Raw genomic sequence first — 15498 nt, 5'->3', positions numbered from 1 at the left:
CCACCCCATGATCTTGAGATCCTTCCTCTTAGCCTGCCTTCTCCCTGCATGTCCTCCCAGCCTGCTCACCATGGCTCAGTAGGTATTTATGTCCATTCTTGACCATGGCCTGCAGGTCAACACCCTGGGCTCTGCATAGACACCAGCCATCGGCCGGCCCAGCTCTGCGAACTGCATCCCTGACTTGCTTCCTGCTCTTGGCAACCTGCCTGAACCCAGTGCCTCCAAGGTTGGGCATTCCTTGACAGAGGAAAAGTCCTTGACTCTGGTGCTACATCTTCAGCTCTCGGGCTGGGCCCTACAGCCAGCTGTTGGCTTCCACAGGGGCCGCACTCTATGCCTTGGTGTCTGCTGTCAGCTCCTTTGCCCCATGGGGTGAGTGACGTTCCAGTCCTGCTGTTGGTCTGGAGACTGGGCATGTCCACTAAACTGAGAACTGACAGAGGTTGGAAGTGGCACCTTTGACCTGCATATTGATAGGGTGTGTGTGAAGCCCTAACAGGGTGACAGGAAAGGGAGAAAGTTGGGGCCTTTGGGGCAGAGAGTTTGCCATAGGCCACTATCCAAGACTGCTTCCCACTGCTATGTGCCCATGTGACCTCTCGAATGGTCCTGCCAAGCATGTGGGCAACTCACGCAGTAACTGAAGAACTGCCTCCCATCATCACATGCTCCATCCACACCTCACCTGCTGCTTGACTTATTGCAGCCATTCACACGAAGCAAGCAGGCCCACCAAGTGATTAGGCCTCTCCATCCTCGGTGGATGTGAGTCCCTTTACTCCCTGGCTCACCTTCCACCCTCCTCCCCCATTTTCTCTGGCTGACATCACTCCACTCAGCTCACAGATTTTTCTCCTTTAATCACTTTAGTCAAAACAAATGACCCATCTCCGCTGACATCACCCGCTTTTGAAATTTTGAACTCTGAGTCAACATTTGCTCCCTTGCCCCATGCCCTGAAACACTGCCTCTCTGCCCACACACTGGGCTTCCTTCATTAACCCTTTATCTCTTGTGCCCACCTCTGTCAAGAGGACCCCCCCACATTAGACGTGGGATGCACAGAGAAAAACAATCCTAGGTCTGGCCAGACAGAAAATGTAAAGACCCTTATACGTCAGTCTGTGCACTTGACTAGGGATGACCTTGTGGTCCCTCTGGGTGGGTAGAGGTCTTGTTCTTCTGGTGTGGTGGTTTTCAAGTCCAAGGCCTTTCAGGGGGCAGAATCCCTACTTCAAACAGAGTAGCTCTTCATTTGTCTGATTTGGATACCTGGCTTCTGTAAAAGCTGTCATTTTAAGAGAGTGTTTGGAGGCCCCCAGCAAGTTGAAAAACACTGATCCAGAAGGGCTAGCCCACTTCTGGCTTCCTTCATGGTTCTGGTTCAATGCCTTGGGGCCCACATCTAACATAATCCCATCTCCGTGGAAGCCCTTCAGATATCTGAAGACTATCATGGGTCCCTGCTCCCCATTCTCACTCCATCTCACGTCTTCTCCTGCTCAAGCCAGACACCCTGACTCTTTGAGCTGCTGCCCAGGCCCTGGCTGATGGGCCAGTGTCCTACTGGGAGACCCATTTCTGCTGAGGTCTCACCCCCAGGCCGCATGCAGGCCAAGCACTCCCTCTGCCAGACAACCACATGCCTCCTCAGGGACCCTGACCAGGCCCAACTCCTGCCTGGGCCTGTTTCCCATCAGTGTAAGGTGAGATTTGCTCTAGATGCCCCGAAGGCACTTTCAGCTTTACATGTTTTGAGGCCAATGAGGTTCCTGATGGGAGGTCCCCTGCTCCCCCCCCCACCTCAAGTTTCTCCAAGGGGGACCCTGGGAAGCTGGATACAAGGAGAGCTACCCTGTGGTGACCCAGCTGGGATGGACTCTCTGTCTTCTTTAGAAATTTGATCCCAAAGATTGTCTCCAAAAACCAATGACTTTTTCCCTCCAAAGCTTTCTTTTTTTCCTTCTTTCTTAATTTTTCACTCAGACCAAGGGTTCACTGCTTTATACTGCCTGGCTCCTGGCCTTAAGGTCCCCTCTCTTCCAGGGGTCTTTGGGGCGAGGTCCTGGAAATATGCCACGCACCCCACTTCTGGGGTCCTCCGGGACCCATGGAGAAAGATTCCCCAGAGTGCCTGCCCCTCCCACGGCCTGACTTTGCCAGCACCGAGCACCACATCTTGGCATGTCCAAAAACTGCGGGTAGATTTAGGGACTAGGGTGACGGTGGACAGGACTGAGGGCCAGAGACGGGGCTGGACCCAAAGCAGGGGACTGGTGGCCGGCCCTGAGGACCCCCCCGCCCCCACCCGCGTTGCCTGCACGGCCCGGGACCTCCCTGTCGTACCTGAGAGGAGGGCCTGGCCCGTGAACTGCCCGTACACGGAGGCAGCATGGGGAAAGGCATTGAAGGGCGGGACCGAGGCACCGGCTGGGACCCCGGAGCCGACTTGCTGCAGATCCAAAAAGGCGGAGCTAGATAAAGAGGAAGGGGTGGAGCTAGAACTGGACACCTCGGGGGTTTCCTGCTTTATGGCGAAGGGTGAATGAGGATCTGCCGGAGGGAGGGAGACAACAAGGAGAGAGGGGTGTGAGATGATGGGGTGGGCACATGCACAGACCCAGCCATGAGATGCGGGAGGGGTGTGGGCGGGGCGCGGGGGCAGGCGGCTCCTGTCTGAGTCTGGGGGTGTCGGGAAGGCTGCACGTGTTCCTCAGGGGGAGTGAGGGCTGGGGAGAAGCTCTGCCTCCCTGCTGTGCCTCTGCTAGCATAGGAATACTGTGTGTGCCGCCTCCCCTCCCCTTCCCCGCAGCGGTGGGGGAGCGAGGAGGCACGGAGGGGGAGGGGGGCCTGGGATACCTGGAGGCCCAGCCTGCACAGCCCACCTCTCCTCTGCAGGCCCAGGGCCCTAGCACCCTCTTCCTCATGGCCAGCCACGCTCTGCCTTCCAGCCCATCTGTGCAGCTGGGGCCACGTGGCCCAGGACATTCCGGGCACCGTACCTGCCACCACTGGGTAGGTCTGATGAGTCGAGAGGTTGCGCCCCAAGGGTGTATTGGAAGGGGTCAGGGTAGCCTTGCCGTCATCCAGGGCGCTGTTGAGCAAGGGCAGCGGGTAGAGGCCCTGGGGAACAAAGAGAAGTCAGCGCACAGAGGCCCCTGGCAGCCGGCCTACTTAGAGACCCCGAAGCCTGATCTCCCACTTCCTCTCATGCGGCCCTGGGATTCAAAGCCAGCAGGTGGCATGAGGGCCTGGCTGCGCACTGGTCTCCTTCCTCATCCCCCAACACCGTCTGGACCCACAAAGAACAGGCTGCAGGGTGGAGCGCTCTGCCCCAGCCCGGCCCACAGTGCTTCACTCTTTTCATTAGTTTATTCCCCCTCCGGATAGGAAATGCAGGCACAGGGAGGCCAAGAAGCTTGTCACACTCCCCTGTGGGGCAGAGCCAGGGCCGGAACCCAAGGGGGCTCTCCAGTCGGTGCTCTCAAACACTGCCCTAAACGGGAAGGCACCATGACCGCTTCTGTCTGCAAACAGTGCACATTAGAGCTCTGCCAATGTTATCTTGATCCACGGAGCCCACCGGCCCTGTGACGTGGGCAAACAAGATTCTGTCTGTTTTGTCTGTGGAGAGACTGAAGCCCAGAGAGGCAAGTGTCCCGGTAAGTATGACAGGGGTACTAAACAGAGGAACCCAGATCCTGCCTCACGTGCTCTTTCCTTCAGTAAAGCGGCAGACAGGACACCCCACCAGAGCAGGTGACTGGCTACTTTCTCTCTTCTCTATCCATGTAAATATAAACTCCTAGGTTCAGCTGGAAGAGGATACTCGGGGTCAATTTTGTTTAAAAAACTATCAAATATCTGGGAGGGTTTTCTTTGTTAAGGCCTCATTATAGATGCCATCTGGCCTCCCTGGACATGAGCGGGGCTGTGTCCTAAGATGCTCCCTTGTGGAGTTAAGGGCAAGCATGCACTACCCCTCACCAGGACTCCATCCCTCAAGGAGACGAGACAGAGCAAACGAGCACACACCCGATCCCCCAGGTGGGTCACACCTGTCACAAACACACTAGGAGAAGCAGTGCGCATGTTAAAATCAAGGAACGTTCTGCAGTTATGTAACAGCCCCACTAAAGGCAATCACTTCCATGCAGCCCGGTTCTCCAAGGGGCCACAGCACTTTCTGGTTGCATGCTGGGCACTTCTGGAAGCTGCAGTCAATTCTGGAGGCCACTAGGGCACCATTATCATGTAGCAGCAATTACTGACTGAATGGTGCTCTGGGTCCATTTCTTCCGTAGGGGGTGGGAGGGGGGACTGCTGCAGGGAGAGAGTTGCCTAGAGCCTGACTTAATGAAATTGAACAAAATACCTAATTTCTAGAGAGTGTAAGAAAAGTTTAAAATGCCTTATTGATGTGTTGATTTGGTAACAAATATTGACTCAAAATCCTATAGCTTTCCAAAGTCCAGGCAATTCGGTGGGCAGGGAGAATCTTCAAATCTGTATCATCACACATTTTGGTGATGTGGCATTGAATGGCCACAGAAATAAGAAATAAGGCCGCTGGCATTTCTGTTGAATGCTTTCCCTTGGTTTATTTTACGGAACCTGAGGTCAGGTGTGAGGACCTGTGCATCTCTCTCTCTCTCTCTCTCTCTCTCTCTCTCTTTTGGCTCCCCAGGCCAGAGGGCCTTCCAGTGCCGAGGTGAGAGAACATGGAGTCTCCTTTGATGTCACAGAGTCACCAAGGGTGGGAAAGGCAGGGGCTCAGATACAAGAGCCCTCAGGACAGACCGGATTCTCCCTGACCCTCACCACCACCCCAGGTGAATGAATGAGTGAGTGGAAGACTGGCTGAGGGAGGGAATAAATTGTGGATGGACACTGCTGAGCCTCAGTTTCCTCATCTATAGGTAAGAGGTTGGAGCAGTTCCATGGTTTACAAACTCTCTTTTTCCAGTCTTCACCTCATAAAGGACACAAAAGCACCGTATCTAAAACAGGCACCAGTGGGCAAGTCTGAATGAGACCAGGGCCTGGAGGCCTGAGCACAACTGTTTGCCCCTCCCGCCCCCGCCCCCCCATCCGCCAGGCTCTGTCAACCCTCCCTGGCCCTGGGTTATCTCCACACAAATGGAAAGCCTGGACTCAGTGGTCCCCGAGGTCCATGCAGCCCTAAGACTCTCTAATACCACAATGTCCCATGAACGACATAGGCCAGCGTGGTAAAGGGTCTCAGGGCCTCCTTGTAATCAAGGAATTAGCCAGGTTAATGGAGCCAGGAGGTGGCTCTGTGACCCAGAGGGTGCTCGGGGTCTCGGCAGCAGGTCTTCTTTACAAGGATGGCTGGTACTTACACACTGAGTTCTGTGGGCTCCTTCCCACAGAGCAGGCTCCCCATGGACCCACGGCTGCAGCCCCATAGCCCAGGGGGAACCATGTACTAACTCTCAGAGGAGCACCCGGGCCCTCTCCCCAGGTCTGCTGACGGCCAGCTTTCTCTGCACCCCCTCGTGGCTGCCACAGCCCAGCCTGATAAAATCGCTGACGCAGATTGCCTGCCCAGCCGCAGTGCTGGCACGGACCCAGCAGCCCAGACGGTCCCTGGCATGGTTCGGCTGGTTATTGGCATCGCTGACATTGTCCTGCTCGGATTTTAAAGGCGCAAGGCTTGCCTCACTCCCGGGTCAGAAGACAGCACGAGCAAAGTGGGGCAAGGGGACGTACCCTAAAGGAATTCCTCAGCTGCCTGACCCTGTGGGGGAGGGGGTGGAGGCCATGGCCACTGCGGACGGGTACAAATGAACTGAGGGGCCAGGGGTCCTGGAGCTTCTGTCTGAGTTGTGGTGTCTTGGCTGGGCTCATGGGAGACCAGTGACATCTCTGCTAGCTTTTCCCAGAAGCTGAGCCACTGGGAACCATTTCACCTGTCCTGTGCACTAGAAATCAAAAGCTCCCTTGTAACTCGCAATTTATTGTTCTGGATTTTTCAGCTCCCTCACCAATACGTCTTTACTGAATATCTATTCTTCTTTTTATTTTTTAAATTTTTTAAAATTTTTATTTATTTTTGAAGGAGACAAAGAGACAGAGCATGAGCAGGAAAGGAGCAGAGAGGAAGGCAGACATAGAATCCAATGTGGGCTCCAGGCTCTGAGCTGTCAGCACAGAGCCTGACGTGGGGCTCAGACTCATGAACCATGAGATCATGACTTGAGCCGAAGTCGGACGCTTAACCGACTGAGCCACCCTGGCGCCCCACTGAGTATCTATTCTAAAAGGGGCACAATGTTACGTATTGGAGATTAAAAAAAAAAGATGCTTCAAGCTGCTGCCCTGCCTTTTGAAATCCATTGTCGACACCTCTGTCCACTGGACAATTCCAGCGCCCCATGAGATTTTACCGGAGTGGCCCATCGAATATGCAAAAGCACAGACGAGGGAGAGACGAAGCATGTCTGAGGGGCAGGGTGTGATTCACGGATAGGCAATGCTTGAGCTGAGTCATAACGGCCGAGTGGTACTTTTCCAGGCAGAAAGGTGGGAGGCAAGGCACTCTGCCGGGAGGGCGTGCCGTGTGCCAGTGCAGAGAGGTGTGAACAAGAGTGACACGCTCGGGAGCGTGAGTCATGCAGAGTGGTAGGGTGTGTGGGTGTGAGTGGCCAGAGGTAGGTGGCAGGTGCTGGCTGAGGTCACGGTGTAGGGCTCGGAGGAGCTGCTTTGGAACTATAGGACCTGACCCTGTGGTCTGGGAAAGCCACCGGCGACAGACAGATGGCACCGCCTGCTTGTGTTGCTCTTCCCGAAAGGGCAGAGCTCAGAGGCTATGGGTGACGGGGGCAAGAGGGCTGGTGGAGGAGAAGGAGGGAGATGCGAGCATCTGGGAAAATAAAGTCTGTGCGAGGCTTGGAGCTGCATGAAGCCTGCGCCCTGAGCCCATCCGAGGAAGTTCTAGTTGCCTTGGCGGCTAGACTGCAGGCTGACGGGGAATCTTTCAGAGACTGTGCTTTGCTGTGGCTCCTGCCCCCCGCTGCTCACCTGCTCGCCTTTGGTGTGGCTGGGGGAGGCGTAGGCCTCCGGGTAGTGCTGCCGCTCGAACGGGCACTCCAGCGGCTCAAGGTGGTGCTGGCTGAAGGCGTCCGTGCGAAGGTGCTTACGGGGCCCGCTGCTGCTGCTCTGGGAGTCGATGCTCAGCCGGCAGCTGTCCTGGTCACCTGGCATCCCCAGGCAGGGAGAGAGCTTTCAGGGGACCTATTTACCCACGCCCCAGGCCAGAGTGGAGGGGCAGACCCGGGCTACAGGGGGGTCTACAGGAAGGATGCGGCTTCGGGCCACGGGACTGCGGCCAGCTTGGGGATGGGCCACGCACTGCAGGCAGGAGTTGCTGGCACTTGCAGAGTCCGGGGTCACTGGTCCCATTGGAGCCCTCCTGCATCCCTCCGACCTGCCCTCCGCCTCCCCAACACTCACTGTCGTCCATTTTTCTCTTGCTGTCGCTGCCAGGCTGAGCAATCCCCAGGAGCCCGTTGATGGAGTAGGTGGAGCCCAGGGAGTCTGACTGGGGTGACTCTGGGGGCGTTACAGCTGAGCTGGGGACTGTGGTGGGGGGAGAGGGAGAGGGTCAGCACATGCGGGCAACATCCCTGAGAGCCCCTGCGCCCACCTTGGGGGAGACGGTGGGGGGGGCCCACCCGAGAGAGGGGTTCTTGGAGTCAAGGCTGCTAAGTGTTTCCACCCCTAAGTATGTCATTGCATCTTCCCCGGGACCCAGCAAGGCTTCGACCCCGTGGAAGGGCTCAGTCTGCCACAGGGTGTATCTGTGTGGGCATGTGTGTGACTGTGTTTTTGCTGATGGGTATGCGTGTGCAAGGCTGAGCATGCCTCCGGGTCAGCACTCACTCAGCGTGTGCCCTGGGCTCAGGGACTTGGTGGCCACGCAGCTGTCCATGGGGAGGTTGAATGGCTGCTGCACTTTGGTCCGGATGATCCTGTAAGGAAGATGAGAAAGGCCATCTCATGGGAAGAGGGAAGAGGGAAGAGGAGGAAGCAGAATGCATGCTGCCCACCTGGGTGTCCTAAAGGCACCTCGGGTACAACCTGCTACGATCAAATCCATGGCCCTATTCCTCACACCTCGTCCTTCCCAGTGTTCCCATTTCATGACCAGTTCCATTGGTCACTCAAGGCAGAGATATAGATGGAGCTTCGCATCGGCCTCCCACCCTCCTCTATCAAGTCCATCATGAGGTTCAGTGGGCTTGACCTTGTAAACCCCTCTGCCGTTGACCCTCCTCTGCATCTCACTGTCAGCACCTTAGTGCATGCCACTACCAAGTCTCTGCCTCCAGGATGGCTCACTGGTCCACCCCTATCTGCTCTTGACCCCTTCTAATCTATTCTCCCTATTATAACCAGAGTGGACTTTTTGAAATGCCAGTCTGTCTCCTGCTTAACGTCTGCCAAGTTTCTTACAGGTCACAGGTCAGAATATGTGACATGGCCACCAGCTTCTAAAGGACAGTCTTTGCTGACCTTTCCACCTCAGCCTACCTCATGCTCCCCGTCTATCTGCTGGCTTTCTTTCGGCTTCTTGTCTAAGATCTACGAGCCACAGGTCCTTTGCATGTGCTGTCTCAAGGCTCCTTTGGCTCCCCTTTTCACTTAGTTAACTCTTACTCAGTGTTTCTTACTCAGGGGCATTTTTCACATCTTCCTAAACCAAGTCGCCCTATGCTAGCTCACATACCCGCATGTTCCTCTCCCCAGGAGGACTTAGAGTTGCATTTTTACAGTTGTTTGTGTGGGCACTTGATTAGTACAAGATTCATGTCTGTCTTCCCACTAGACTATAAGCCCCACAAGGATGAGGATGGTGTGTTTCCAGGGCCTAGCCCATAAATGAGTGAATCACACATATATGAATGAATGAGTGAGGAAATGATTGACTGAGGTAGTGAGTGAATAATTGAATGACTGAACAATGGAGTGAATGCTTGAATGAGGGCCAGGTGAGGGGTCATGTGGCCCAAGAAAGAATCAATTCAAGATTCTTCCACTGAATAAAAGAGGATGTAGTGTGTGAGGAAGTACAACCTGGGGTGGGGTGGGGTGGGGACAGAAATGTCTCCTGGCGGTGGGGAGGGGTGATATCTTCCTGGACCCTGGGGTGCTTCCTGCCTAATTCCTCAGCAGCAGGCCCCTTCTCAGGCTCCGCTTTACCCAAGCCAGGCCCTTCTTCGGGTCCCTGTCATGATTCCCCCCAAGCCCTGGTGCCCTGTCCGCCCCCCCACCCCCCACCCCGGCTTCTGTGTCCCTCTTACCTGTTGATGGAGCTGACACTGGGCACAGTGTCATTGTCACAGACACCCTCGGCCAGGAGCCGGTCTCGGATCTCCCAGGCGAACATGGTAGGGTTCTGCCGCTTGTAGTCTCCAATCTTCTCCACCACCTTGGGAGTGGCCACCTTGGGCTTGGAGCCCCCTATCACTCCAGGCCGGATACTGCCAGTCTCGTAGTACCTACTCCAATAGAGAACCCCAAAGAATTACCCAATAAGCAGGTGGGGTCTTCGGGCCGGCACTTAGCCAGAGACTCTCATTCCTTTCCAAAGCTTCGGGGGAGGGACCTGGGGGGTAAAATGCACCCCCAGGGCTGGCCTCAAACACCCGATGTTCCTAGCACTGTCTGTTTCCCTCGCATGGGTGGGTTTATGCTGCCGCCAAACAAGAACCCTCTGCTAAAGACTTCACCCTGGACACCTGGCTTCTGGCTTTTTCCCTCAGGCCAGTGTCCCATGTCTGAGCTCCTGCAAGAGCCACGTATGGGGAACAAAAGATTTCCCTTCTTAGAAAGGAACTTGTGACACATCTGCTGTGTATGTACATACGGGTTCACAGTGGGGTGTCTCTATCCAGCTTTTCTTAGTTAAAGCACGACTCTGCTCTGGGCCATCCCGGCTTTACCCCTCACCAGGAAGCCAGCCTGGATCACTGGCTCTCTGCCCCTCTCCCTTCTCCCCACCCCCGGCTGGCCGCTGGTGTTCTAGCAGGTTACGTGGTTCAGGTTGAAGGTACTCCTTGTGAGTGCTGGAAGGCCAGGCTGGCCTGGATCCCTGGCCACATCCAACCCTGTAGGCCAAGCTCACTCTCCCAGGCTGTCCACTCCTCCTCTCCCCCGAGCACCCAACTGGCTGCTTTGGTGGATCAATGACTTATGTCAGGATAGCTGTCCCCTCCTTGCTATGGAAACGTTGTGGTCTCTTTTACAATGAAATAAAATCAGGTGCTTTCAAACTCTGCCTACCTGTCACGGCCACCCAGGGCTCACCTCTCTGGGGCACCACAACGCACGCTGGGAAACCCCCTCCTGACCCTAGCCAGGGAGCACGTGCCCCCCTGACAGCTTCTGTCAGGAAGCCAGGGCTCTCCACTGTTCAGTTCTCTGCCTCTTTATACCAGAACTCTTCTTGAATCCACCAATGAGTTGGGTGAGGGAGAGAGGTACCCTGAGCTGATGTCAAGCCCCAGGTCCTCCAGTGCAGGGGCATTTGGGGAGTGGCTCTCCAGACTATGCTGTGTCAGTCCAGATGCAGGGCTTTGCTGTTCCTGGGCACCCCCTGAACCTTTGGGTCAGTGGTCTCCAACTCTGGCTGCAGAAAATTGGGAATCCCTGATGGAGCCTTAGCACTATACAAAAACTTGGGCTCATTCTCCTCAAGTTCTGCTTTGATTGGTGTGGGCTGGGGCCTAGACATAAATTTTTTTTTTTTTATATTACGTCTCCCCAGGCGACTCTCATGCACAGCCAGGGCTGTGAGCCACTGCTCTGTGGTTAGCCTTTGTACGTGTTACCTGGTCATCTCATAAAAGTCTCAGCCCTTAGGCCTGGCTCCCAGAGTGGATGCTATGGTTTATATGTAGGTCTGGACCAGGCCTTAGGGGTCTGCATCTCATCAGGAATGCCTGATGCTTCTGCTGCCGGTGCTCTGGGAGTTGGCAGTTTGAGCAGCACACTCTGACATCCCTCATGCGCGAACTAGATGGCAGGAGCCACCTCTGATCATGTGCTCCTCCCTAGTGGCTCCTTTGGTCTCGGGGGGTCGGGGGTCGGGTCTTTGGGGATGAGGCTTCTGCTTTAGGAGTAGAGAAGCCTATGAATATAAGACATGAGACAAAAGGAGAAAAGTGGGAGGGAGAAACATAAGGAAGGAGAAATAGACAAAGAAGGAAAGGCAGGAAAATAACAGAAGAGCAGTGGATAAAGGGGAGGCCCAGAAGCACCATCACACTGTTTAGGTCCCAAGGACCAGGGCTAGACATCGGGAATGGAGCCGAGTCCCCTGGGGTAAGGGAGGGTGGCCACGACGTGGGCCGCGGAAGGCAAGCCCTTCAGGGACAGTGGCATGTGGTGAATTTTGTGCTTACCTGCCCAGGATCTTGCTGACACAGCCATGGCTGACTCGGAGCTGGCGGGAGATGTCGCAGGGCCTCACGCCCTGGTGGGCCAGGTCCACGATGCGCTGTCGCACCACTTCAGGCAGGGGTCTGCCGTTCACAAAGGCTCCTCCTAGCTGGTTCAGCCCTCCGTGGCCTAAGGAGACAGTGGTCCCAGGAATAGCTGTCAGGGCCAGGCAGGCAGGTGGGTGGGAATTAGTCCGAGGGTGGGTGCTGTGTGCATGAGAGACCGCGCACATGAACTCTAACCGTCATGCCCCCTGGTTCTCCTGATGCAGTGTCCCCTGTTTCCCGTTGCAGAAGGAGGCCAGCTCCCACTGGGGAGGGTGGTGTATGATGCCACAGAGGGGCACAGTGCAATCCGGGGACCTCTTGGGCCTGCTCAGGCTCCTCTCAGGCCCTTAGCCCTTCACGCTGAATACCAACCCCACCACCATCTTCCCTCCCTCTGAAAAGCGTTGGGGAGGCAGTCTTCCTACTCTGATACTGAGCTGGGTGATGTGGGAGCAAGTCCCTTCTCCTCTCTGTTTCCCCTTCCTTTATCTATAAAATGAGGGCATTCAGTGGCCTTTAAATTTGTCCTCTTCTTTCTTCTTTTAAACATAGAGCCAGATTTTGTAAGCACAATTGCACTGAGAAACACAAACACAAACGCACAGAAGCAGATCGGGTCCAGGCCATGGGCTCCTGGCCTGCGTGACCCCCATAGTTTCTTCTCTAACAGGCCAGAGCACTAACAGCGCTGGCAGAGATGTCCAGGGGCCCCACAACTATGTCAGGCTGCAGGCAGAACGTGGACAAGCCATGGATGTGTGTGCATGTTCCCTTAGCTGCCTTCCTGACTTGCCCTCTGCCCTCTGGCCCTAGCCTGTGTTTCATTCTGAGCCTGTCTACCTGTTCAATCGTATTTATTGAGTACCTACTATGTGCCAGACCCTGCAGATGCCCAGGTGAGTAAGACAGTGTTGGTCTCTGTTCTTGTCTCATGGGGTTTATGAAAGTGAAGGCTCAGACCAACAAATAGCCAATTACCAGGCCACATGACCACAGTTGGGACTGAGGCCAAGCAGGGAGTTATGGGAACCACTGAAGGGGACCAAGCCGAGGCTTAGGGGACCACAGAAGGGTTCCTGGAGAAGTCTGAGCTTTGACTGAAGATATAGACGTGTTAGCCAAGTGAAGGAGAGAAGAGAGAAAACTGTTCCAGGCAGTGGGAACAGCACATGCAAAGGCTTAGAGGTAAAAAGTTAGACTGTTAGACGTACCAACCTTCTCAATTCTCTAAAATCCCTAGACCACCTTGGACTAATTCAGAGGCTGAGCTATCCCTTTTGCTGATGAAGAGACTGGGGCTTGGAGGGTTTTAGTGACCTGATTTATGACTTAGGTGACTCAGCCTGTTTGAGAAGCAGCCAGGCCTTAGCTAAGGATTAAGGTTCCCATCAGTGCTTCTTGGGTTGAGTCCAGACCCTGGAAGCTTGGCATCGGCCCTGCAGGCCTGCACTGAAGGTGCCATGGTCCAAGCATGATGGAGATCTTTTCACACCGGGGCATGATTTGGTGATCTGGCTGGGATGGTGGAGCTCCGGGGTGGGCGCCAGGGGGAGCGGGCAGGCGAGGAGGAAGAGCCAGTGCGAGGCCTTCTGTGTGAGCCCATTAAGGACTATTTATGGCCAGGGGTGGGAAGTGCCTCTGCAGAGCACACAGTGCCCATTACCGCCCACTGACTTAGCACATTCAGAACTGCCTTGCAATGTCTCCTCGGGGGCCCAAGCTATCTTCAGCAGAACAGTCAATTTCTCTTCAAAGAAAAAAAAAGAGCCTATAAGCCTCTGGCCTGGGCACTAAGTCAGGAGGAAAAAGCCTGCTGGCCAAATACCCAGCAGGAGGGACACAGTGATCTGTCTCCCTGGTGGAGGCAATTGGATGAGCCACCTGTGCTATGTGAGGCACCTTGTCCCAGCGAGTGCTTTTCCACCAGGGCTGGGAGGACATTCCAGATGACCCACTCCTGAGCCCATGCCGCTGGCCTCTCACGGCCGCAGGCCATTCTTGGAGAATGGCTTAGCCACTTGATCCTCATGCGTCCATCATCCTTGTGGTCTTTTGACTCTTTTGGGTCCAGACACTGAACACAAGGGGGCGCCAGACAGCCACCCAAAAGCAGACAAGACCTTGAACTGTCCAGCTTTGTCCCCATTTTCCAGAACTTAGATCAGCCGCGTCATCCACCAAGGTTCAGGTGTTTGGGGGCAGGGGAGGCTAGGGCCTCTATATCTGGATGCAAGGTTTCCTGCAGGTGGAGTTCTTCACCCCTAGAAAGGTAGAAGTTCAAAAAACCAAGTGCCATTTTGGGGGTGACCTGAATTGGGTATTATGCCTTAAAAAAAAAAGCAACCCTATCTGTCTCTCTGTTGAAGCTGTATGGGCTATTGTCCTAAATCTTCTGGAAGGGCTGATCAGGATCCTTAGAGGCCCAAGCACTCAGGAACCCTCCTGAAAGCTTATTTATTAGACCATCCAGCATCAGTATGAAGGGGAGGGGGTACTCATACCTCTGGCCCATAAACTAGAAATATTTTGGTGCTTTATTTTATTATACTGGCTTCTGAGTGACTTTGTGGTGCTGTACAAGGAGGCTTGGGACAGATTCTTGCATCGACCCTGCCTGGTTTTACTTTTATCGTTTGAGAAAGTTGTTGTTTCAGCCTTACTGTTCTCATCCATTGAATGGAACTTCTTCCTGTGTCTCATGCTGACCTGCAATGAGTGCTGTAAGAAGATGTGGAAACGAGGATGTAGGAGTGTTTGGTTTTCTGAAAATCTTGATAGAAGGATGAAGTTTTTCTAATTTGTGATATTCACATGGCTGAACGTTACGACCCAAGCTTGGACCTAGGACTGGGGCAGTGGTGCAAACCACTTGAGCCTGCCTCAGGTTCACTTCGGGAGCTTGTTAAAACTCAGGCTGACGAGCCCAGTGCCCTGAGTTTCTGAAACAGTGGGTCTTGGGTGGACCATGAATTCGTTTCTTAGAAGTTCCAGATGGAGCTGATGCTGCTTATCTGGGGCCACACGTTGCAAACCACTGGTTTAGGCTGGGCGATGGCTGGTAAGAAAATTAAGAGAAGAGCTAAATACTTGGACATCTGCCATCTCAGTCCCATCTTCTAGGAATAATAATTAGTGTTGTTTGTATATTAAAGTTTTCATTTCTTTTTATCTCAACATGTATGTATGAAATGTCTACCATGGCTCAGGTACAGAGCACTGAGGCTGCCATCTTGAATAGGACGAGAAACCTGGCCCTCAAAGGAACTTACAGTCTTTGGGGCATGTAGTCACATAAATTGGGAATCACTATGGTCAGGGAGGAGTGTCTTAAGAAAGGTAAGGTCAGGTGCTAGGGGAGCCCATAAGGGGCCAGATGGAAATTGCAGGGAGGAATGACTAGGAGGTAGCCAGGTGAAGAAGTATCCACAGGAAAAATAAATCCATGCACAAGGTCTTGGCGCCCTCAAGGCACAAGGAGACAGTGACTATGTTGTAGGACAGGCAGGTAGGTAGCAGGCAGGTAACAGAAGATGGAGATGGCCCCTATGGTTTGAGGTTTTGAGCTGAGTCACTGTAATGGAAGGACTTTTGTCCTTCCTGTGTCCGGTGTGTGGGAGTGGACTCCTTGGGTGAGTCACCACCAAATGCCCAGAGGTGGGTGCAGCCTTCCTTCCTGCACTGGGATGGGCTGGGCCGCCCATTGTGCTGACCACCTTTCCATGGAGCTGTGGACGGGGTGGGCTTTGAGGCCGGAAGCCAGGAATGAGTGGGAGCTCCTGGTTGGACTAGTGGGAAGGTATGAACCAGGAAGGGATCTGAAGCTTCCTAAGCAAAGGCCCTTTGCATGGTCTGGAGCATCAGGGGCGGGTACGGAAGAGGAAGACAAGACTGTTTGGCCAGACACAAGCAGGTTCTGAGCGCGGAGGCCCCCAGATAAGGGCATGCTGACTTCCCCGGGGCCACAGAGGACTATTCTATAGTG

The 15498-nt window shown here is 54.4% G+C and overlaps 1 protein-coding gene across 1 annotated transcript in view; it reads right to left on the bottom strand.

Annotated features, from left to right (window-relative positions):
- PAX8 (paired box 8) overlaps nucleotides 1-15498 on the bottom strand; it is a 55172-nt gene that overhangs the window by 13017 nt on the left and 26657 nt on the right. The window contains exons 3-9 of the mRNA XM_077773494.1: nucleotides 11433-11625; nucleotides 9330-9527; nucleotides 7909-7997; nucleotides 7480-7605; nucleotides 7048-7223; nucleotides 3006-3126; nucleotides 2350-2556 (exon numbers count right to left, since the gene is read on the bottom strand). Of these exons, the coding sequence (XP_077629620.1) occupies nucleotides 2350-2556; nucleotides 3006-3126; nucleotides 7048-7223; nucleotides 7480-7605; nucleotides 7909-7997; nucleotides 9330-9527; nucleotides 11433-11625 (1110 nt within the window). The remainder of the gene's footprint in view (nucleotides 1-2349; nucleotides 2557-3005; nucleotides 3127-7047; nucleotides 7224-7479; nucleotides 7606-7908; nucleotides 7998-9329; nucleotides 9528-11432; nucleotides 11626-15498) is intronic.

This window comes from Crocuta crocuta, unplaced genomic scaffold, assembly GCF_008692635.1.
Source record: "Crocuta crocuta isolate KB4526 unplaced genomic scaffold, BGI_CrCroc_1.0 scaffold67, whole genome shotgun sequence".
Classification (NCBI taxonomy): domain Eukaryota; kingdom Metazoa; phylum Chordata; class Mammalia; order Carnivora; family Hyaenidae; genus Crocuta; species Crocuta crocuta.
This window is presented reverse-complemented; position numbering and strand designations above follow the sequence as displayed.